The sequence below is a fragment of the Neomonachus schauinslandi genome, chromosome 14 (genome assembly GCF_002201575.2).
Source record: "Neomonachus schauinslandi chromosome 14, ASM220157v2, whole genome shotgun sequence".
Lineage (NCBI taxonomy): Eukaryota > Metazoa > Chordata > Mammalia > Carnivora > Phocidae > Neomonachus > Neomonachus schauinslandi.
The window spans coordinates 64,221,475-64,246,117 of record NC_058416.1 but is presented as its reverse complement, the minus strand read 5'-3'; the positions used below and the strand labels follow the sequence as shown (position 1 = coordinate 64,246,117).

General features: G+C 41.0%; 1 protein-coding gene across 5 annotated transcripts in view; it reads left to right on the top strand.

The window, feature by feature from the left end:
• Positions 1–24,643, top strand: part of LOC110581127 (protein HIRA) — a 90,247-nt gene that overhangs the window by 41,726 nt on the left and 23,878 nt on the right. For 4 of the 5 annotated variants that reach the window (XM_044921184.1, XM_021690869.2, XM_021690867.1 and 1 more), the window contains 3 exons: positions 899–984; positions 5,384–5,581; positions 6,723–6,884. In XM_044921184.1, coding sequence (XP_044777119.1) covers positions 899–984; positions 5,384–5,581; positions 6,723–6,884 — 446 coding nt within the window. The remainder of the gene's footprint in view (positions 1–898; positions 985–5,383; positions 5,582–6,722; positions 6,885–24,643) is intronic. The other variant, XM_021690868.1, reaches the window with a different exon arrangement.

Sequence of the window (24,643 nt, the reverse complement as noted above, 5' to 3'; positions counted from 1 at the left end):
ACAGACACAAGTGGTAGGGAGGCAAGTGTATGCTGTGCTTAGAACAGGACCTGGGGTGAGCCAGCTTGGGGCTACTTGGCCCTATTGCCATCAGCTGCATGAGGTAGTAATGGAGCCTAAGGCACTTTATCAAAAGCCTCTTTGTCCCAAGGAGCTCTAGAGGAGGTCATCTCTTGTGGGAACTTCCAGACCTCACTTTTAGCCTTTCTAGGAAATTCTCGATACTGAGAACAGTAGGTTTCAGATTCTGACCTTAGGAGATGTCTGTGGGCTCCCCGCTTCTTCCTCTGGAAGCCCATGTCTCACTGTGGACATGGGGCAGGAACAGAGCAGGAAATGTCAGGATCACCTGGGGAGCTTAGATCACCTGGGGAGCTTAAACCACCTCCAGGAGCTTGTGCAGGGTAACAAACCTCCCCAGGTAATTGAGACACAATGTGTGACTGGAAACCTTTGATTTTATGAGCCTTCAGTGGAAGAAATGACTCTGATGAGAGAATGTCTGGAGATCACAGCTTAGAGACAAGAGTGGCTTGCAGATGCAGGTTTCCTTCATTCTTTCCTTCAGTAAGCCCCATGGCTGCTGGGCAGGAGTGGCCAAACAGCACGTGCTCACTGCCCAGGAAACCTGGCCGGGCCTGCAGTACTGGTGATGGAGAGCAAGGTGCTGCAGCCGGTTCAGCTGGGAGCTTTCTGTCCTTGCTGCTTTATTGTGCAGGAAGTTGAACACCCACCTGACAAAAATGTTTGTTTTTTGATTCAGTGGCTTAGTTTAGTTGGACCAGAAAGGCCATAGAAAGGGAAGTTAAAATTCATTTCCTTGGAAGCCTTATTTTTTGATATGTAGAAATATTTGGCAGAAACTTTTCTGTTCATATATGTCACTCTACTTTGCCAGAATCTTTTGAAGAAACAAGTTGAGACTCGGACAGCAGATGGTCGCAGAAGAATCACGCCTCTCTGCATAGCACAGCTGGACACCGGGTACTTGTTCACTCAACGAGCTTTCTGTGGCCTTATCTGGGGAGGTCTTCCTCTCTCCTTTCACCAGTTAGCACTTTCATAATCAGGGTCTTCACAGGCTCTTGGGCCAATCTGACCCATAGAATCTGCAAATGGGGGCGTTGAGCCCGGCTCCCACCAGCCTCAAAGCCCTGTGGTTCCTACAGAGCCCTTATGCACATTTGACTCATGCAGAAGTTGGGCAGGGAGTAGCCCGTGACAAGCCAGAGGGCGAGGGCGCCTTCACAGGGCCAGTGTGTCCACATGGCCAGCTCTGCTTCATTGTTGGTGGGGCATTGAAGACACCAGGGAGAGAAGTCGGACTGATTTTTTTCTGTTTCATTTTTCCCTTTTCACCCTTCTATATACACACTGTTGAATAGTAAAAACCCAAAGAAGGACATAAACATTACCCGTAATCCAGTCTCTGAGATATAATTACTGTTAACATTTTGGCATCTGTATCTCTGGTCCTTTTTTCCCCACTTGTTCCTGTATCTTGACCTTGCATCCTTTTTAATAAATAGTCCTCTGAAGCATTGGCTTGCTGATTGTCCAGGTTCCCAGGCTGTGAATGCACCATGATTTACTTGACCAGCCCCATAACTGTGGACTTGTAGTTTGTGTCCAGTGTTTTGTGATTGTAAATGAATCTTTGAGCACAACCGTGACTGTTACTTCAGGATACTTCCCAGAAGTGGAATTGCTGGACAGAGAATAGGGCTCTACGGCACATTTCCCTGAGGGGGCAAAGAAGGGGGAAAGTGGACTCAGTCACCATTTGCTGTGTAGCATCTGTAGTCAGGCTTGCTTTTATATTGGTCATTCTCCCCAAAACAGTGTATGTTGATTCAAAGGATGATAAGGCCCTGCATGAAAGAAATAGACCCCCACTGTCAAGGTGATTCATTCTGGTTTTATACTCATTCAACCAGTCTGCTCAGGGCACCACACACACAGTAGTCCTTTGCACTTTGCACTTGTTCGTCCATGAGCTGTCCTAAATCTTCCTTGAAGTCTGAAGAGACCTTCAGTCATATGATATGCTGATCTGACCTCCTCATGTTAGAGTGTGCAGGTTCTGAGGCCCTGGAGGGCAGAGACCTCACCAGATGGAGCCAGAACCAGGTCTTACTCCTCCAGAAGAGTGGTTTTCCCTTGATCAAGTCTTTTTCCCATTATTAACCTACTAGTGGGTAATGCCATATGCTTACTTTTTATTAGGACCAAATGAGACAGGTACGTGACTGAGCTTTGAACACTGAAGGGCTTGTGGGAGTGAGGGTCCTGGAGGTGGTGGTGATGGTGGCACTTTTCTTCTATGGATCCTTTCAGGCCTTACTTGATGAGGAGACAGAGGTGGTAGGTGGCTTTCTACCTGGCCTTAAACCAACTTTCTGCCACAGGGCACATATTTCTGGCACCAGAACTTGATTCTTTTGGTCTTAAAGGCTGTTTTGCCCTCTTGATTCCCATGTTAAAACGAATAGCAACAGAATAGGTAATGATTAGCTTAGCTAATCAAGCAAGAAAAGAAAAAGCGCAAGTATTTTAAATGGAAATAATCACAGATAAAGAATGAATCAAAAGTTTGAAGGACTTCTGTACTGAATTCTGTGTAAATAAATTTGAAAGTAGATGATTTTGAAGAAAATAAAATTATAAAAACTGAAGAATCTATACAACTAAATTATTATAGAAGAAATAGAAGATGCTATCACAGAGCTAATCTACCAAAAGCCACCAGACTAAGAAGGTATCACAGGGAAATTCTAATAAAGTTTTCATTCTAATCATTCTAATGATTAGAGGGACAGATCATTCTAATACTATTAAAAATACTCCAGTGCATAGAAAAAGAAGGAAAATTTGCAAAACCTTTTTTGAAATGAACATAATATTTACACCAAAAACATGACAAAGATAGAACATAATAAATGCCTGATCAATCTCATTTCTGAATGTCAGTGCAAAGATGTTAAAGAAAGTAGTAACAGAAACTTATAGTGTGTTACATTGCTAATACACTATGACCAAGTAAGATTTACAGGGAAGCAAGGTGGTTCAAATTTTGGGAAACTTAATTTGCTTCTACATGTCAAAAGATCAAAAGAAATATATGATCATCTCCACAAATGCCTAAGAGACATTTTTACTAAATTCAACATTGTTCTGATTTAAAATTTAGTTAAATATGAATAGATGGATACTTCCTTAATTTGATAAAAACTCTCCCTTATTTTAAAGTAAATTCAAAAACTAAACAAGTGTCCACTCTTGCTGACTATACTTTAATATAGTTCTGGAGGTCCTAGCTCATACAGTTAGTCAAGAGAAAGAATAAATTGGAAAGGAGGTGGTAAAATGTATGATTATTTAAAGATGGTATGATCTACAAGAGAATCAACTGGGAAAACTGCCATAGATAATAAAAGAAGACAATAAAATGACTGGATACAACCGATCAAGTAGCAGCAACTACCTTTAGAAGATATAAAGGAAGAAATCACTTTCACAAATGCAATACCTAGAATGTAACAAAAAAATGTAGATCCTTATGAAGAAAAAATTTAACACTGAGAGAACTAAAAGAAAATTCAAAGAAATAACTAGAAATGCATACCATTTATTCCCTAGGGTGACTCAACATCATAAGATGATCGATCTCTCTCAACATGAGCCCATACAAATAACTAACAGGAGTTTTCAGAATTAGGCTGATTCTAAATTTATGTGGAAAAATAAGTAAGAATAGCTGAAATATTTCTGAAAAGGAAAATCAGAGAATACTAGCTCCACCAGAAATTAAAACTTATAAACTATAATAAAATGGATACTAACACATGAATAGAGTAATAGACTACAATGGAAAACACAAAAGTAAACCCAAATATTTATGGGAATTTTAAAGGTAGCATTTTGCCTCAGTGATGAAACATCAGCTAATCTAATAAATGAGAGTCAGGACTACCTACCCTCTAGAAACAAAGTTACCTCACAACTTAAAATTAGATAGATTCTGAACAGCTCAGAGATTTTTTTTTTCTTAATGTTTAGCTTTTTTGTTTAAAATTTTAGAAGATTCCCTAAAAGAATATTTTTATGATCTCAGGGGTTAAAAAAAAAGTCATTTTTAAAAATGGCATAAAATTTAGACCACACAAAAATAACGTTTTGGGGGCAGGGAAAATTGCACCATAAAAAGTTGCTCAAGCTCCATGATGGTTGTAAATATTACTTAAAAATAAGATCTTAAAAAAAAAAAATCCTAGGGAAAATACTTCTTGCTCATATAGGGAATTTTTTAGTATGTTAAATAGGTCTTGCAATCAATAATAAAGACCAGTAACCAGATAGAACAAAATACAAAGGATATAAACAGTTCACCAAAAAAGGAAATCAGGTGCTTCTATATGAAAAAATTTCAATCTCACATCAAAATAATTGCAAATTAAAACTACAGTAAGGTACTGTTTTTCATCAGATTGTCAAGTTATCAAATTGGTAAGACTTGGTGGGAGTTTGGGGAAATAAGCACTCTCATACACAGCTGGAATTTAAACCTCCAAGGAAGGCACTTTAGAACTATTAATCAGAATTCATTAATGAACATTCTATCTGCTGCTGCAATTCCACTTCTAGGAATTTATCCCATGTAATATGTGAAACAACTAGTGCAATGACGATTATGATAGGGAGCATCTTTGAGCAGCTACTGTGTGTTCTAAATGTGTGCTACACTGACCACATTAGTCCTGACCTCATGGGGAGGGTCCTGTCACTTTCTGTTTTGCAGATAGGAATCTGAAGCACAGAGTGGTTGAAGTGCCCAAGGTCCCAGCGCTTGTGTATGGCAAAGGAGTGAGACCTGGCTGGATTGGCCCAGGGCCCTTAGCCTTAGCACTGCAGTATCTTGCCTCCTGCTACAGCAGTGTCTATTACAGAAAAAGCTGGGAGACAGCCCTGGCATTCCTCAGTAGAGGCTGGTTAGGTAAATTATGGTATATCCATACAGCCCATAATGAAAGGGAGTTTTACTCCGTATGCTGCATTTCATGACTTCTGAGACACATGTTGCACATTTTAGCATCTCTGAAGTCGGTACATTTTATAATCAGTGGCATCTAACAATTACATTTGGTAGTAATTTTTTCTTTCTTAGTGGTACATAAAGTACCAGTTCATCTTAGATTCAATTACACATGGTGTACGACATAATTTTAGTTTTCTTTTTACTTTTCTGTAACTTTGCACATTTTCTTCCACAAAAAGACTTCATCTTTGGACCCAGAAAAAAATTACTTCAAACATAGAAAGTACTTGATGTGGTGTCTAATTTCCCAGGCTAATTTCCCAGGCTGATTTTTGTTCTTGACAACAGGGACTTCTCCACGGCATTCTTTAACAGCATCCCACTCTCGGGCTCCCTGGCGGGCACCATGCTCTCCTCTCATAGCAATCCACAGCTACTGCCCCTGGACTCCAATACCCCCAACTCCTTTGGCGCCTCGAAGCCCTCCACAGAGCCTGTGGCTACAACTGGCGCCAGGCCGGCTGGTGATACTGTCAGTAAGGACAGGTGAGTGGGCATGCCAAGGCTTGCTCCTGTCCCTGGGGAAAGTTCAGGTTTGGACACAGTTCCACTGACACTTCATGGCTTCTTCAATAAAAAAAGAAAGAGATGCTTGATTTTTTTATGAGGGCCTGCTTGGGAGGGGGACCTTGTTCAGGTGAGTCTCTTGATACACAGGACCATAAGGACTTCACCTCCTGGGGCAAGATGCAGGCCCAAGATGTGCTTCTAAAGGTGGGAACCTGCCAGGGATACATCGCCAGCCGCAGGGTCAGCCCCACCTCTCAGCAGGTCTGCACTGGAAGTGGCTTAGGCCCCCACTGCACAGTCAGGAGCATTGCCACACCAGTTATCTCAGGAAGGGTATCTGGAGAAGGACAGACAGCTCCAGATCTGTGAGACATTTTAACAGTTGGACCTGCAGATCCTGGGAGAGGAGGAGGGGGCTCCCAGATGCCTGCCAGGTGTCTGGTATGGGGTCCAGGCAGGTGGATGTGGTCAGTAGGAGGCTCCATGGCTTTGGGACTCAGCATGTGTGATGTGCTTGGGCATGGGGGAAAGTTTACAGGCTCAAGCCTAGGCCTCTCCTGTGGAAAAGACAAGGGCTATGGGGTGTGCACTTGGAGGAGAGTATGAAGAATGCATAATTGCCAAGGTAAGATGAGAGGGGCCACCCAGGCCACAGTGTGTTTGGCCAAGGATGAAGGCCAGGGATAGACCGTGGCTTCAGGACTCTGGGTGGGGACTTCTCTCATCAGACCATTTGTTGAAGCAGGAAAAGCTGGTGGTTTGGGGTGGAGATGCTGTATTCAGGTTGTGGAGATATGGCTGTATGGTGAGAAAAAAGGGTTGTAAGAGCCACTTTCTAGGCCTCATGCTACCCCAGAAGCTCTCAGAACAGTGCAATGGGGCAAATGTGAGTGCATTTGCTCATGACCTTCTTAGATAGCCAGACTTCAGATTTTAACACATGGACCAGTATTAAAAGAAATAGCAGTATTAGATTACATCTTGAAATTGGGTTTATATAACTTTGGTATTTGTGCCCCTTTTAGTTGGCTCCAAGTAACACAAATCTAGGACTCCTAAATGCTTGATGGATGTGCTTGACGTGCTCTCCCATCTTTTTACCCCCCCCCACCCCCAGTGTGAATGCTACCTCTACTCCTGCTGCATCGTCACCCTCCGTGTTAACGACCCCGTCCAAGATTGAACCCATGAAAGCATTTGACTCCAGATTCACGGAGCGGTCCAAAGCCACGCCAGGTGCTCCTGCCTTGACCAGTGTGACTCCAACAGCTGTGGAAAGGTAGGTGGTGGCTATGTGGGGCCCCGAGAGACCAGGGAGGGTATAGGCTCAGCCAGCAGTGCAGTGTCTGCTTTCCCACCCAGCAGCTTGCCTTCCCATGCAGGAGCAGACTCTGGTCCCTCTGTACTCGGGAGCCTCTGGGTCCAAGGAGAAAGGAGCAGCTTCTTCAAGTGGGAAGATGGTTGGAAGGAGCCATGGGGGCCATGGAACAGGCATAAAGGACAATGAAGGCAATGACACCAGGGCTGGTCAGTGCAGAGGCTATGCTGAGAATCAGGTGGTCATTTGAATAGAGCCCAGAGTGCCCAGAAGAGGAGCGGGAGATTGGCTCTGATACTGTTGCACCATGAAAGTAATGGCCCACTCAGACACTGACCAGGCATTTGGGAGCTTGAGATAAAAGTGATAGAGAGGAGAGGTTTTTTTGTTTGTTTTAAAGGTTTTATTTATTTATTTGACAGAGAGAGACACAGCGAGAGAGGGAACACAAGCAGGGGGAGTGGGCGAGGGAGAAACAGGCTTCCCGCGGAGCAGGGAGCTGGATGCGGGGCTCGATCCCAGGACCCTGGGATCATGACCTGAGTGGAAGGCAGATGCTTAACGACTGAGCGACCCAGGCGCCCCTAGAGGAGAGGTTTTTATGAAATTAGGCTTCTGAGCTCTTCCAGGCTCTATGCCACTCGCCCATTCTCTGCACCTCCCTTAGCACACAGCAACCAAGCCATGTAGGATGTAGTCTGTTTCTTGGAATTGTAGGAGTCCTCTTGAGGTGGCTTTGGGACTCAGTATGTGTGTTTGTTGGCACAGAACTTTTCTGATTCCTGGGGAGCATATCCCCACCCCCACGACTATGAATCCACCACGACACAGAGCTCATTGCATAGCCAGTGAGGTGGGGGCTGAGGGAGTTAGAGGTGGGCTGGGCCAGCTTCCTACAGAGGGTCCAAGGGCTTAAGTGATGTCCTCTTGGGTTACACTCCACCTTGAGGCCATAGGGGCTCAGCAGCCCTTTGCCACTATCAGCCGAATTCAGGGACATTGGTCATAGACTCTTGCAGTAGCCACACAACCAGCAGGTGCTTAATGAAAGGAGCATTTGTGATGAGACTTGACCTTGCAGTAGATGATGTCTTGGAGCTAAAGCTGTAGTACACTGTCCCCAGGACTTGACTCATCTCAAAATTGCTTATCTGATCAGGATTTGCTCTCCTTGGAGAACAGCCTCTGGAAACCAGCATGGGAGGACTCTCCCTTCAAGTCAGCTGCTGCATCTATGACCTTGGTGCAGGACCTCATATTCTACTCTGTAGTGTGATCACGCCTATTTTCGTATACAGATCTTCAATGTGATCTCTTTATCTAGCAGTTCCTCTGTCCAGCAGTATGGAGGATCTGAAAACCTTCCTGCTGCTTAGTACTCTGAAATGGTGGATGAACTGCAGTATATATCCTTAAAACATGTAACCAGTTCATGAGAAAGTAAGGGAAGTCCCCAGGAGCCAAAATCTAAGGGTGGTAAACAAAACAACCAGAGCAGTGGGCAGCACCACACTGTGGGTGTTGGGCTGGGGGTTACTGACACGGTGGGTGACCTTGAGTTTTAATGGCCCCACAGATTCAAGACGGGGCCTTGGACCTGAGCCATGTAGGGGTTTAGAACTAAGATACTACCATTAAGTCAAGCTGCTTGAGAAAGTACACCTCCAGTGAGGGAGAGGACAGAAAAAACCTGAAGGGCAGCATGAGAACATGGCCAAAAAGTTGAAATGTCTCAGCCAGTCCTCAGGGTTAGGAAAACAGACTGTATATCCATAGACCTGCCCTCCTGTGGACTGGGGATGTTTAACGCTACCCAGGTCATCTGGAAACCAAGCGAAGAAATGAACACAAAAGGAGATTTTGGCCTAATTAACACCCAGAGGCACTTGGCAAAACTGATGCAAACTCCCCCTGCCAGCGACATTTCCCTGACCCCCCAGGATGTACTGCATTCCCACTGATGAAGCACAGCCAAAAAGGGACTCAAAATCCAAAGGAACAAAACACATGAAGAAACAGTGCATTCCACACAAATGTCAGGAGAAATAATGAGCAGGTTAGACCTTTTCATAAATTTGATCATATATCAGAGAATTGCCAGATAAAGACAGATAAATAAATACGCTTAAATAATCAAAGACATGAGAGATAAAACAGGAAATGTGAGGAAAGGCTAATTTACCATCCCTTATACAAAAATTAACTCAAAGATGGATCAAAGAACTAAATGTAAGAGCTAAAACTTTAAAACTCAGAAGAAAACAGATGTAGATATATATGACCCTGGATTAGGAAACTGTTTCTTAGATATACCTAAAGCACAAGCAACTAAAGAACTAAACAACTAAAACCAACTAAAAGATTTAGGATCCAAAATGTATAAAGAACTTAAAATTCAACAATAGAATTAGTTAGAATAACCCAATTTAAAAATGAACAAAGGATTTGAATAGAAATTTCTCCAAAAATATACAGATGACCAATAAGCACATAAAAAGACTCTCAATGTCTTTAGTCATCAGGGAAATGCAAATCGGAAATCACAATGAGATACCACTAGGATGGCTATAATCAGAAAGTCATAATAAGAACTGTTGGTAAGGGGGCGCCTGGGTGGCCAGTCAGTTAAGCGTCTGCCTTCGGCTCAGGTCATGATCCCAGAGTCGGGATAGAGCCCCACATTGGGCTCCCTGCTCAGCAGGGAGCCTGCTTCTCCCTCTCCTTCTGCCTGCCACTCCCCATGCTGTGCTGTCTCTCTCTCTCCCTGTCAAATAAATAAATAAATCTTAAAAATTAATATATTAAGAAGTGTTGGTGAGGATGGGAAGAAATCAGAACCCTCATAAATTGCTGGTGGGATTATAAAAGGGTTCAACTGCTTTAGAACACAATCTAGCAGTTTCTGAAATATAAAATAGAGTTATAAACATACAGTTACCATATGACCCAACAATTTCATACCTACATATATACCCAAGAGAACTGAAAACATATATTCATGTAAAAATTTGTACACAAATGTTCAATCAGTATTACTCATAAAAGCCACAAAGTAGAAACAACCCAAATGTCTATCAGCTGATGAATGGATAAACAAAATGTGGTATACCCATTCAATATATTATTTGGCAATAAAAAGTAGTAGAGTACTTATACGTGCTGCCACACATGCAAGCTTTGAAAACATGCTAAATGAAGGGAGCCAGTCACAAAGGACCACATGTTGTTTGATTCCACTGATAATGAAATGTCCAGAATAGACAAATTTACAGAGACAGAAAGTAGGTTAGTGGTTGCCAGGGATGAGGGGAGGGAAGGTTGGGATGATTGCTAGTGGATACAGAGTTTCTTTTTGGGATTATGAAAATGCACTGGTGTTAGATAGTGGTGGTGGTTGCATAACCTTACAAATACACTAAAAACTACTGAATTTTATACTTTAAAATGATGAATTTTGTGGTATGTGAATTATGGCTCAAAAGGAATACTGCACCATCAAGAAAGACCAGATAGATTTGGAAATAAACCAAAAATTACATACATACATTTATTTATTTATTATTTTTTAGAGAGGGAATGGGGAGAGGGAGAATCTTAAGCAGGCTCCACGCTAGGCATGGAGCCCGACGCAGGGCTCAATCTCATAACCCTGAGATCATGACCTGAGCTGAAATCAAAGAGTTGGACACTTAACTGACTGAGCCACCCAGGCGTCCTTCAAAAATTACTTTTAAAAAAGAAAAATAGGGCGCCTGGGTGGCTCAGATGGTTAAGCGTCTGCCTTCGGCTCAGGTCATGATCCCAGCGTCCTGGGATCGAGTCCCGCATCGGGCTCCCTGCTCCTTGGGAGCCTGCTTCTCCCTCTGCCTCTCTCTCTCTGTCTCTCATGAATAAATAAATAAAATCTTTTAAAAAAAAGAAAAAGAAAAATCATTGCAATTGAAAAGAGACAGAACAGAGAACATTAGAAACAGCAGATAAGACCAGCTGAACAGAGCATTACATCTGAGGAACTGGCTGATGCAGAGGTGAGGAAGTGAAACTTAAGGAGGAGAGGCTAGAGATAAGAGGGCAGACAGTAAGGACAATGTGTATCTAGCAAGCGTTCCCCCAAAGAGGGCACGCTGTGGGGTACTTGTCAAGAGGAAGTAGCTGATATTTTACAGACTTAACTCAAATGTTGAAACCTCAGTTTGGAAATGGAGTGAGTTCTGAACAGAATAAGGAAAACTAAACCCCCACCTTACAGAAACTAAGAGCACCGTAGACAGAAATTTCTTTTTTGTTGTTGTTGAGGAAGGCACCCCACATTTGTCTAATAGGTTTCCATGACCTTTGTCATACTGTTTTCTGTCTCTTGGGGAATACAAACCCTGATTGGGGAAGCACATGGAATACCCCTTGAATTAGGCTGCTAGAAAGGAAAGTCTTGACAGCATGATCTGGTGCCACCATGATTGGCCCCTCAGCAGCTGTGTCCCTAAGGTCACACAGGACCTTTCAGCCTCACTTACAGCTCCAGGAACGACTATAGAATAAGGGAGCATCAAGTTTGTCATTCACTTGAAATTGGCAGTGAGTGAGCATTCACTTAGGGCTGATTTTCCTGCCTCTAAGCAGTTAGGAGCATTTGGTGAGACTCCCAAGAGCCTGGTGCTAAATTCTAAGGAGTTACGTTTAGATCCTCATATGAGGAAAATAGAATAAAATAAAGCACAGTATCTTTAATAAAAGCTTTACAGAAAATGCAACTTTTTTTTTAAAGATTTTATTTATTTATTTGACAGAGCAAGTGAGCGAGCACAAGCAGAGGGAGAGGGAGAAGCAGGCTCCCCACCTAGCAGGGAACCCACTGCAGGGCTCAATCCCACTGAGCCAAAGGCAGTCGCTTAACCGACTGAGCCACCCAGGTGCCCCAAAATGCAGCTTTCTTGATATGGCTGTTTCTTGTAACCCTTTAAATCACCCATCAGTGGAGGTCTTCCTTTGGGGGGCACAGTGTCATGCATAGTTAGGAGCAGCACTCAGAACCATACACGTTAAGTCCTAACCCCCCACTTTATGGTGGGGTTATCTTAAGACACACAGTCTTTCTCAGCCCATCTCCCCCCTAGGCAGAATGGCTCTCTGAGGAGCACCTGACTCATAGGAGATATATCTTGAGGACTGAAGAGTAAGGGACTGCCTGTAAAACCATATCTTGATCCTGGTCTCACAGTGAGCAGCACATCAGTTCTGCTGTTACTCCTTCATTGTACTTCATGGTGGTTTGGCAATTTAGTCTCTGCAACCTGACTGGTACTTCTTTGCCAAGAGTGTTAGGTGAGTCTGGGGGCCTAATGCTAGCCTCCCAGGTGCAGGGTGGCAGTCCTAGTTGAACCTGTGGGTGGGTCCTCCACTCCACCCTGCCTTAGGGCTATGTGTCAGTGAAAGGCACAGAGCAGGGGTTCCAAGTTGGCCTGTGCAGGCAGAACCTAGGTTGGAGCCCATTTGTAAGTGAGGCATCTCTGGCCAGCTGTGCTCTTCCTAAGCAGATATCTGGATCTAGAGGACAACTGCTATAGATCCATAGCCTGGTGCTCGTAGGAGTACTAGTGATCTCTGGTACGGGCCCACACAGGCTGGGAAGTGCGGTTTTCAGTGGGTCCCTAGCCTTAGGAGCCCTGAATGGGATGTCAGGTAGAGGCAGAAGGTGGGGAGACTACTGAGGGCTCTCCAAGAAGTCTCAGCCATAGAGAGTGGTGCAGCCTGAGCTAGGGCAGTGCTAAGCAAAGTGAAGTTCATGCACTGGTACTGAGCTTAGAAAGTGATCAAATAATTTTGAAGCTTATATGATAGTTTGACATTGCTATGACATTCTTACTGTATTTTATAAAACTATACACAAAAGTCTAAAATTTTTTGAAAGGATTTTGGGAAGCACTAATGTAGTGTTTCTAGAACATCAAGCTACACCCAGAGGTGGATGTTTTGCCCTTCTGTAAGGCATCAGAGGAATGGGGAGCAGGCTCTTTGGTTTCATGGAGCAGAACTAGGAGTTTCTGGGTTTTCCCAGTTCTATACATGGGTACAGATAGAAAGAGTTCAGGATTTGTAGACCCTGGTGTGCCTGTCTACCTTTCTATAACCTAGGGTTACCAGTAGGAAGAACAGCAGAAGACATTGCCCAAAGGAGGGGCTAAAATTGCATACCAATAAATTAGATAAATGAAATGGAGACAGTCCTAGAAAGACATGAACTACCAAAACTAACACAAGAAGAAATAGACAATCTGAATAGACCTATAACAAGTGAAGAGTTTGAATTAGTAATCCAACAACAACCCACAAAGAAAAGCCCAGACCCAGATGGCTTTACTAATTTATTCTACCAATCAATTAAAGAATTAATGACAATTCTTCGTAAACTCTTTTTTTAAAGATTTTATTTATTTATTTATTTGACAGAGAGAGACACAGCGAGAGAGGGAACACAAGCAGGGGGAGTGGGAGAGGGAGAAGCAGGCTTCCCGTGGAGCAGGGAGCCCGATGCAGGGCTTGATCCCAGGACCCTGGGTTCATGACCTGAGCCAAAGGCTTAACAACTGAGCCACCCAGGCGCCCCTCTTCATAAACTCTTAAAAAATAGGAGAGGGGCATCAGGCTGGCTCAGTCAGTGGAGCGTGCAACTCTTGATGTCAAGGTTGTAGGTTCAAACTCCATGTTGGTGTAGAGATTACATAAAAATAAAATCTTTAAAGAAAAAAAAAATAGAGGGCGCCTGGGTGGCTCAGTCGTTAAAGCGTCTGCCTTCGGCTCAGGTCATGATCCCAGGGTCCTGGGATCGAGTCCCACATCGGTCTCCCTGCTCGGCAGGAAGCCTGCTTCTCCCTCTCCCACTCCCCCTGCTTGTGTTCCTGCTCTTGCTATCTCTCTCTCTGTCAAATAAATAAATAAAATCTTAAAAAAAAAAAGAAAAAAAAAATAGAGAACATTTCCCAACTCATTCTATGAGGCCAGTATCATCAGGATACCAAAAGCAGACAATGATATCACAGAAAAGAAAACTACAATATTTCTTATGAATAAGGACACAGAAATCCTCAAAAATACAACAACATATATATATTCTTTTTTAATCATATACAACGACTAAGTGGGACTTATCCCAGAATACAAGGTTGGTTCAACATATGAAAATCAGCTGATGTAATATACTATATCAATAGAATAAAAACAGACACGCCATGATTGAATCTAGCACCCATTCATGACCTAAACAAATAACAAACTAGGAGTAGAATGGACCTCCCTCAACATGATAAAAGGACATCTTTGAAAAACCCACATTACTAAGATCATACTTAATGGTAAAAGACTGGATGTTTTCCCCCTAAGGAAAATGAACAGGAACAAGACAAGGGTGTCCACTCTCACCATTTCTTTTCAACATTGTACTAGAGTTTCTAGACTAAATGACTTCAAGGTTGCAAGATACAAGGTAAATATACATTTCTATACGCTTGTAAAGAACAATCAAAAAAAAAAAAAAACTTAAGACAACAGTTCTATTTACAGTAGCACAGAAAAAAATAAAATGTTTAGAAATAAATTTAACAAAAGAAATATAGCATGGGGCGCCTGGGTGGCTCAGTTGTTAAGCGTCTGCCTTCAGCTCAGGTCATGATCCCAGAGTCCTGGGATCGAGCCCTGCATTGGGCTCCCTGCTTGGCGGGAAGCCTGCTTCTCCCTCTCCCACTCCCCCTGCTTGTGTTCCCTCTCTCGCTGTCTCTCTCTGTCAAATAAATAAAATCTTAAAAAAAAAAAAAAAGAAATACAGCATAAAAATTATACTTTGGAAACTACAACACGTTGTTGAAAGAAATTAAAGACCTAAATAAATGGAAAGACATTCCATTGAATGTCTTGATATTGTTAAGATGGTAGTAGCCCCCAAATTGATTTACAGATTCAATGCAGTCCTTTGCAAAATTCCATCTGGGAATACATGTGGGAAGTCAAGGGCCCCCAAATAGCCAAAATAGTCTTGGGAAAAAAAGAGCAAAGTTGGAGAACTCACACTTCCTGAGTTCAAACTTTAGTACAGAGCAGTAATAAGACAGTGTGGTACTAGCACAAGGATAGACATGTAGATCAGAAGAACAGAACTGAAATCCCAGAAATAAACTCACATGTCTGCGGTCAGTTGATTTTCAACAAGGGTGCCAAGACCATTCAATGGATGGAGAAAGAAGAGTCTTACTAACAAATGTTGCTTGCATATGTGTTATCCACATATGCAAAAAAATAAAGTTGGATCCTTCACACTGCATATAAAAATTAACTCAAAATCAATCAAAGAACTAAATTTAAGAGTCAAATTGGGCTCCTGGGTGGCTCAGTTGGTTAAGCGACTGCCTTCGGCTCAGGTCATGATCCTGGAGTCCCTGGATCGAGTCCCGCATCGGGCTCCCTGTTCGGCAGGGAGCCTGCTTTGCCCTCTGACCCTATCCCCTCTCATGTGTTCTCTCTCATTCTCTCTCTCTCAAAATAAATAAATAAAATCTTTAAAAAATAAATAAATAAATTTAAGAGTCAAACTACAAAACTCTTTGTGACTTTGGATTTGTTAATGGATTCTTAGATATGACAGCAAAATCACAAGTAATCAAAGAAGAAATAGATAAATTGGATTTCGTTAAAATTTAAAACTTTCATGCTTTAAAGGAAACCATTAAGATGGTGGGGAGAAAAAATGGAGAAAATATTTGCTAATCCTATATCTAATAAAGGACTTGTGTCTAGAATACAAGTATTCTTACAACTCATACAACTCAGTAGTAGACTAATGATGCAATTTTTAAGCGGGCCAAGGATTTAAATAGGCGTTTTTAAAAATATGATATACAAGGGGTGTCTGGGTGGCTCAGTCAGTTGAGCATCTGACTCTTGATTTCAGCTCATGTCATGATCTCAGAGTCCTAGGATTGAGCCCCGCATCAGGTTCCATGCTCAGTGGGGAGTCTGCTTGGGATTCTCTCTCTCTCCTTCTGTCCCTCTCCCTGCTCACGATCTCTCTAAAATAAATAAAAATCTTTTTAAAAAATATGATATACAAATAGCCAATAAGCAAATGAAAAGATACTCAACATTATTAGTTATTGGGGAAATACAAGTAAAACCACAAGATTCTACTTCATAGTGCTAGGAAATCAAAAGATAAATACTAAGTGTTGGCATCAATGTGAAGAAATTGGGACTTTTATACACTGCTGGTGGGAATATAAAAAGGTACAGACACTTTGGAAAATAGTCCGGCAGTTCCTTAAAAAGTTAAACATAGACTTAACATTTGACACAGGAGTTTCAGTCCTGGGTAAAAACACCCAAGAAAAATGAAAACATGCCTACACAAATAACTTTTATATGAACGTTCATATCAGCATTTTTTACAACAGCCAAAAGCTTGAAACCAACCAAATGTTTATTACCTGAAGTATGGATAAGCAAGGTGTGGTTATCCATACAATGAAATATTACTCAATCATAAGAAAGGAGTAAAGTACCAATACAGTCTACAGCATGAATAAACCTTGAAAACATGCTAAGTGAAAAAACCAATCCTGAATATTTCATATTCTGTGATTCCGTTTACAGGAAGTGTCCAGAATGGGGACATCTACGGCAATAGAAAGTAGATTAGTGGTTTCCCAAGCTGTGGTGAATAGGAGAATTGGTTGGAGGGGAGGGATTATAATGAAGAGGTACAGGGTTTCTTTTTGAGATAATGAAAATATTCTGAAATTGCTATTGTGATTGTTGCACAACTTTGTGAAGACACTAAGAACTATTGAATTGTATCCTTTAAATTCATGAATTGTATGGTATGTGGGTTACATCTCAGTAAAGCTGTTCCCAAAAATACACACATTGCACACATACATATATACATGTACACATACAGGTATACACAGATTGCAATGGAGAAGTGCAAGAAAAGGCATGAGATACTGTGTTTCTATGTCAGCAGCACCTAGGACTTTTTTTTTTTTAAGATTTTATTTATTTATTTATTTGACCGAGAGAGAGAGAGCACAAGTAGGCAGAGCAGCAGGCAGAGGGAGAGGGAGAAGCAGGCTCCCTGCTGAGCAGGGAGCCCAATGCAGAGCCTGATCCCAGGACCCTGGGATCATGACCTGAGCCAAAGGCAGACGCTTCCTTGTCCGAGGAAAACGGCTGCATCCTCGAGACGTACTGGGAAGCAAGGGTTTTGGGTGAATGTGTTAACCTGCCTCTAGACTTCCAGCCTACCTCCGGTGCCCAGCCCAGCCGTCCCTGCTGCAGCCCAGCTGTCCCCACAGCCCACGTCCTTCTGTCCTGCCCGTTTCTCCTGCCTAGTGGGCATTTGTGCAATTCGGGACTTTATTTCCACAAACTGACCCTTGTATCAGTAGTCTTGAGATTTAAGGACCTTCCTTCAGCTCTGAACAGCTTTTCCCCTCCATTCCAATCCAAAGATTTAACATGAACCTTTCCCTTTGACTCCTTTGTGGGTGGCTTCTTTGCTGTTGACATTCTCAGTCCTGTTACCTTTACGTCTCCAATGGTGAAAATCAGTCAAATCAGTCCAATAAAATACGAACTAAGTAAAAAAAAAAAACCAAAAACAAAGGCAGATGCTTAACCTACAGAGCCACCCAGGCGCCCTAGCACCTAGGACTTCTAAGTGGAGTTTTTTATAGGCTTTTGTTTTGAAAGCTTCCCAACCTTCAGCAACATTAAACATCTTTGTAGCCTTCACCTAGATTCACCAGTTTTTGTCACTTTTGCAAGTTTTGATTTTACTTTTACTCTACAACACACATGATGGAAACACAACACTTCTTCCTGCTGTGAGAGTCGCTTCCTAAGCAAGGATGTTCTCCTTCATAATCCTATTCACACTCCAGTAGGTATTTAGTCCTACACTTTAAAGTTTTTTTTTTTAATTTTTATGAAGTACTGTCCATCATTTAGAGTTTTCTCTTTGTGCTGTACAGTTGTATGTGTTTTGACAAATGCGTAATGTCTTTTATCCAGCGTTATAGCATCATGCACGGTAATTTCACCTCCCTAAATATCCCTTGTGCTTCAGCTATTCATCCCTCCCTTCCTCTTCCCTGAACACCTGACAATCACTGAACTTTTTCTGCCTCCATAGTTTTGCCTTTTCTAGAATGTTGTATAATTGGAATCATACTGTATATACCCTTTTCTGATGGGTGTGTTTCACTTAGCAATGTAATGTTCTTACATGCATTTTCATGGTTTGATAGGTCTTTTCTTTTTATTACCAAATAATATTCCATTGTATGAATGTACCACAGTTTGTACGTACTACCATAGTTTATCCATTCCCCCATTGAAGGATACCTTGATTGCTTCCATTTTGGGGCAGTTATGTATAAACATTATATAAGGCTGCTATGAACATTCATGTGTAGGTTTTTGTGTGAATAAATGTTTTCAACTCAGTTGGGCAAATACCTAGGAGTGCAATCGCTGGGTTGTGTGGTGAGATTAGGTTTAGCTTTATAAGAAACTGCCAGACTGTCTTTCACAATGACTGCATTTCCACCACCAATGAATGAGTTCCTTTGATCCACATCCCTGTCCACATTTGTTATAAGTTTTTTTAGATTTTAGCCATTCTAATAAGTGTTGAGTGATCTCTTATTGTTGTGTTTATTTTCAGTTCCCTGATTTTCACTTCTAGTGTTGACCATCTTTTCATATGCTTATTAGCCATCTGGATCTTCTTTGGTGAGGTGCCTGTTCAGATCTTTTTATTTTTTAGATTAGGTTGCTTGTTTTCTTACTGTCAAGTTCTACAAATTCTTTGTATATTTTGGATACAAATCCTTACTCGGATAATGTGATTTGCAAGTACTGTCTTCCGATCTTTGGCTTGTCTTTTCATTCTTTTAACAATGTCTTAGAGCAGAAACTTCTAATGTTAACGAAGTCCTACAGAACCAGATTTTTTCTGTCACGGATTGTGCTTTCAGTATTGTATCAAACACTCATTGCCAGTATAGTCAATAATATTGTAGTAACTTTGTATGGTGACAGATGGTAACTACATTTACCGTGGTAAGCACTGTAATATAAAAATAAATTTGCCAAACCCAGGCTTATTAGACTTCCTCCCATGTTTTCTTCTAAGTTCTTCATTTATAGTTTTGCGTTTTACACTTAGATCATTTTGAGTTAATTTTAATGGGAGATGTAAGGTATGTGTCTAGATTCTGTTTTTGCATGTGGTTGTCCAGTTGTTTCAGCATCGTTTGTTGAAAAGACTATCCTTTCTGTGCCTTTGCCTTAATCACAGATCACTTGATTATATTTGTATGGATCTATTTCTAGGTGTTTTATCTTTCCATATAAATTTTAGAATCAGGGGGCGCCTGGTGGCTCAGTCGTTAAGCGTCTGCCTTCGGCTCAGGTCGTGATCCCAGGGTCCTGGGATCGAGCCCCACATTGGGCTCCCTGCTCAGCAGGAAGCCTGCTTCTCCCTCTCCCACTCTCCCTGCTTGTGTTCCCTCTCTCGCTGTGTCTCTCCCTGTCAAATAAATAAATAAAATCTTTAAAAAAAAAAAAAATTTTAGAATCAGTTTGTCAATATATACAATATAATTTCCTGGGACTTTATTGGGATTCCATTTAATCTCTAGATCAAGTTATGAAAAATTGACATCTTAACAATATTGAGTCTTCTGGGGCACCTGGGTGGCTCAGTCAGTTAAATGTCTGCCTTTGACTCAGGTCATGATCTCAGGGTCCTGGGATCAAGCCCCACATCAGGCTCCCTGATCAGCGCAGAGCCTGCTTCTCCCTCTGCCTCTGCTCCTCCCCCTGTTCGGGTGCGCACTCTCTCTCTTTCAAATAAATAAAATCTTTAAAAAAAATAAACTTTAAAAAGTATATATTGACGGGGCGCCTGGGTGGCTCAGTCGGTTAAGCGGCTGCCTTCGGCTCAGGTCATGATCCTGGAGTCCTGGGATCGAGCCCCGCGTCGGGCTCCCTGCTCAGCGGGGAGTCTGCTTCTCCCTCTCCCTCTGCCTGCCTCTCTGCCTACTTGTGCTCTCTATCTGTCAAATAAATAAATAAAATCTTTAAAAAAAAAAAAAGTATATATTGAGTCTTCTTATCCATAAACATAGAATATCTCCATTTATGTAGATCTTTTATTTCTTTCATCAGAGTTTTGTAGTTTTCCTCATATGGAATTTAGACATATTTTGTTAGATTTATATCTGATTATTTCATTTTTTGATGCTAATGTAAATAGTATTATGTTTAGAATTTCAAATACCAGTTGTTCAATACTAGTATGTAGAAAAGCAATTGACTTTTGTATATTAACTTTGTATCCTACAGCCTTGCCATAATTGCTTATTAGTTCCATTTTTTGTTGTCTTTGATTCTTCGAGATTTTCTACAAAGACAATTATGTCATCTGCAAATAGAGACAATTTTATTTCTCCTTCCCAATCTTTATGCCTTTTATTTCTTTCTCTTACTGCATTAGCTAGGATTTCTAGTACTATATTAAATAGAAGTAATGAGAGGGGACGTCCTTGCCTTCTCAGTCTTATGTGAAAGCATCTAGTGTCTCACCATTAAGTATTATGTTAGCTATAGTTTTTTTGTGAATATCCTTTATCAAATTGAGGAAATTCTTCTCTAATCCTGGTTTGCTAAGAGTTTTTTTTTTATCATGAATGGATTTTGGATTTTGTCAAATGCCTTTCCTGCATCTGTTTATATGATGATAAGATTTTTCGTCTTTAGCTTTATTAGATGTGATGGATTACATTAATCACTTTGAATGTTGAGTTAGTATGCATATCTGCATATAAATACCATTTGGTTGTTGTGTATAATTCTTATACATTGTTGGATTCAATTTGCCAATATTTTGTTGAAGATTTTTGCATCTATGTTCATGAGAGATACTGGCCTATAGTTTTTTTTCTTGTAATGTCAGTATCTGGTTTTTATATTTGGGTAATGCTTGCCTCATGGGTGTTAGGAGTTATTTCCTCTGCTTCTCTTTTCTAGAATATATTGTAGAAAATTGGTATAATTTCTTCCTTAAATATTTGGTAGAATTCACCAGTAAAACTGTCTGGGCCTGGTATTTTTTTTCTTGGAAGGTTATTAATTGTTGATTCATTTTCTTTAATAGGCCTGTTCAGATTAGTTATTTTTCCTTGTGTGAGTTTTAGTTGATTGTTTTTTGTTTTTTTCAAGAAACTGGTCCATTTCACCAAAGTTATCCAATCTGTGGGTTTAGAATTATTCATAATATTCCTCTATGTTCTTTTATTGTCCATGGGAGCAATAGTGAAAGCCCCTTCTGCATTTCTGACATTAATGATTTTGTGTCCTCTCTTTTTTTCTTGATTAGCCTGGCTACAAGTTTATTAATTTTATTGCTCTTTTCAAAGAACCAGCTTTTTATTTCATTGGTTTTTCTCTGTTGTTTTCCTGTTTTGAATTTCATGGATTTCTGCTCTAATTTTTATTATTTATTTTCTTCTCCTTGTTTTATATTACTTTACTTATTATTGCCTTATTATTATATTACTGTATTGCTATTTGTTATTTATTTGCTTCTGCTTGCTGATCTTTTTCTAGTTCCTAAAGGTAAAGCTTAAGGTTTTTATTGCAGGTCTTTCTTCTTTTCTAAAATATGTATTCTCAGGGCTCCTGGATGGCTCAGTTGGGTAAGCAACCGACTCTTGATTTTGGCTCAGGTCATGATCTCAGGGTCGGGAAATTGAGCCCCACATCAGGATCCATGATCATTGGGGAGTCTGCTTGAAGGTTCCCTCTGCCCTTCCCCCCACTCTCACTCTTGCTCTCTCTCTCTCAAATAAATAAATATTTAAGAAAAAATAAAGGAGTTGTCTGGGTGGCAATCGGTTAAGTGTCTTACTCTTGGTTTTGGCTCAGATGGTGATCTCAAGATCCTGAGATCAAGCCCTGTGTTGGGCTCCACGCTCAATGTGGAGTCTGCTTAAGACTCTCTCCCTCTGCCCCTCCCCCCCCAAAATAAATAAATAAATCTTTAAAAAATAATAAAAATATTTTCTGCTATAAATTTCCTTCTAAGCACTGTTTTCACTGCATCCCACAAATTTTGATAAATTACATTTTTGTTTTCATTTAAATATTTTTACATTTCTCTTGAGACTTTTTCTTTGACCATATATTGTTTAGAAGTGTGTGGTTTAACCCTCCGCTTAAGGTCTTCCAGGTATCTTTCTGTTATTGTCTAGTTTAATTCTGTTGTGGGCTTAAAGCATACTTTGTATGTTTTTTATCCTTTTAAATTTGTGTTGTTGTTGTTTTAAGATTTTATTTATTTATTTGACAGAGAGACACAGCGAGAGAGGGAACACAAGCAGGGGGAGTCAGGAGGGAGAAGCAGGCCTCCCGCTGAGCAGGGAGCCCGATGAGGGGCTTGATCATGACCTGAGCCAAAGGCAGACGTTTAACGACTGAGCCACCCAGACGCCCCATTATCCTTTTAAATTTGTTAGAGTATGTTTTATGACCCAGAATATGGTCTATCTTAGTGAATATTCCATGTGATCTTGAGAAGAATGTATATTCTGCTATTGTTACATGAAGTATCTTATAAATATCAACTAAATTCAAATGAATGATAGTATTGTTGATTTGATTAATTCCTTATTGATTTTCTGTCAGCTGGATCTGTCAGTTACTGATAGAGGTAAATTGAAATCTCCACTTATAATTGTGGAGTTGTCCAGTTCTCCTTGTGGTTCTATCAGTTTGCCACATGTATTTTGATGCTCTGTTGTTAGGCATGTATACATTAAGGATTGCTATGTATGTATACATACGTATACATAAAGGAAAATTGGCCCTTTTATCATTATGTAATGTTCCTCTTTATCCTTAATACTTTTCCTTACTCTGGTGTCCACTTTTTCTGAAATTAATATAGCTACTCCAGTTTTCTTTTAATTAGAGTTAGAGTGGCATACAGGCATATGCTAGAGATATTACAAGTTTGGTTCCAGACCACCACAATAAATCAAATATTGCAATAAAGCAAGTCAAATGAATTTTTGGTTTCCTAGTACATGTAAAAGTTGTAGACTGTAGTCTCTTAAGTGTACAATAATAGCATTATATCTAAGAAAACAATGTACATACCTTAATGGAAAAAATACTTAATTGCTAAAAAATGCTAACCATCATCTGGGCTTTCAGCAAGTCATAATCTTTTTGCTGGTGGAGGGTCTTGCCTCAATGCTAATGGCTCCTAACTGTTCAGGGTGGTGCTTGCTGAAGGTTGAGGTGGCTGTCGCAACTTTAAGACAATGAAGTTTGCCACATCAGTTGACTCTTCCTTTTATGAACAATTTCTCTATAGCAGTGCCATTTGACAGCATTTATACACAGCAGAACTTCTTTCAAAATTGGAAGTCAGTCCTCTCAAAGCCTGACAGTGTTTAATCAGCTAAGTTTATGTGGTATTCTAAATCCTTTGTTGTCGGGGCACCTGGGTGGCTCAGTCGGTTAAGCGACTGCCTTCAGCTCAGGTCATGATTCTGGAGTCCCGGGATCGAGTCCCGCATCGGGCTCCCTGCTCAGCGGGGAGTCTGCTTCTCCCTCTGACCCTCCCCCTCTCATGCTCTCTCTATCTCTGTCTCCCTCTGTCTCTCAAATAAATAAATAAAATATTTTTTATTTTTTTAAAGATTTTATTTATTTATTTGAGAGAGAGAATGAGATAGAGCATGAGAGGGGGGAGGGTCAGAGGGAGAAGCAGACTCCCCGCTGAGCAGGGAGCCCGATGTGGGACTCGATTCCAGGACTCCAGGATCATGACCCGAGCCGAAGGCAGTCGCCCAACCGACTGAGCCACCCAGGCGCCCCTAAATAAAATCTTTTTTAAAAAAAATAAATAAATCCTTTGTTGTCATTTCAACAATCTTTACAGCATCTTCTCCAGGAGTAGATTCCATCTCAAGAAACCACTTTCTCTGCTCCTCCATGAGAAGCAACTTCTCATCCATTCAGGTTTTATCATGAGATTGCAGCAATTCAGTCACATCTTCAGGCTTCACTTCTAATTCTAGGTCTCTTGCTGTTTGCACCACATCTGCAGTTACTTCCTCCACTGAAGTCTTGAACCCCTGAAAGTCATCCATGAGGGTTGGAATTTACTTCTTCCAAATTCCTGTTCATGTTGCTATTTTGACCCCTTCCTATGAATCTTGAGTGTTCTTAGTGGCATCTAGATGATGAATCATTTTCAGAAGGTTTTCCATGTACTTTGCCCAGATCCATCACAGGAGTCACTATGTATGGCAGCTATAGCCTTACAAAATGTATTTCTTCAATAATAAGACTTGGAAATCAAAACTACTCTTGATCCATCATGGCCTGCAGAACAGATGTTGTGTTAGCAGTCATGAAAACAACATTAATTTCATCTGCCTGATGAAACAGATGTCCGAAAGCCATCTCTCTCAGAGGTCTTGGGTGACCAGGTGTATTGGCAATGAAGAGTAATATTTTTAAAGGAATCTTTTTCTGAGCAGTAGGTCTCAACAGTGAGCTTAAAATATTTAAGTAAACCATGCTGTAAGCAGATACGGTTTCATCTAGGCTTTGTTGTTCCGCTTATATAGGGTAAGGCAGAGTAGATTTAGCAT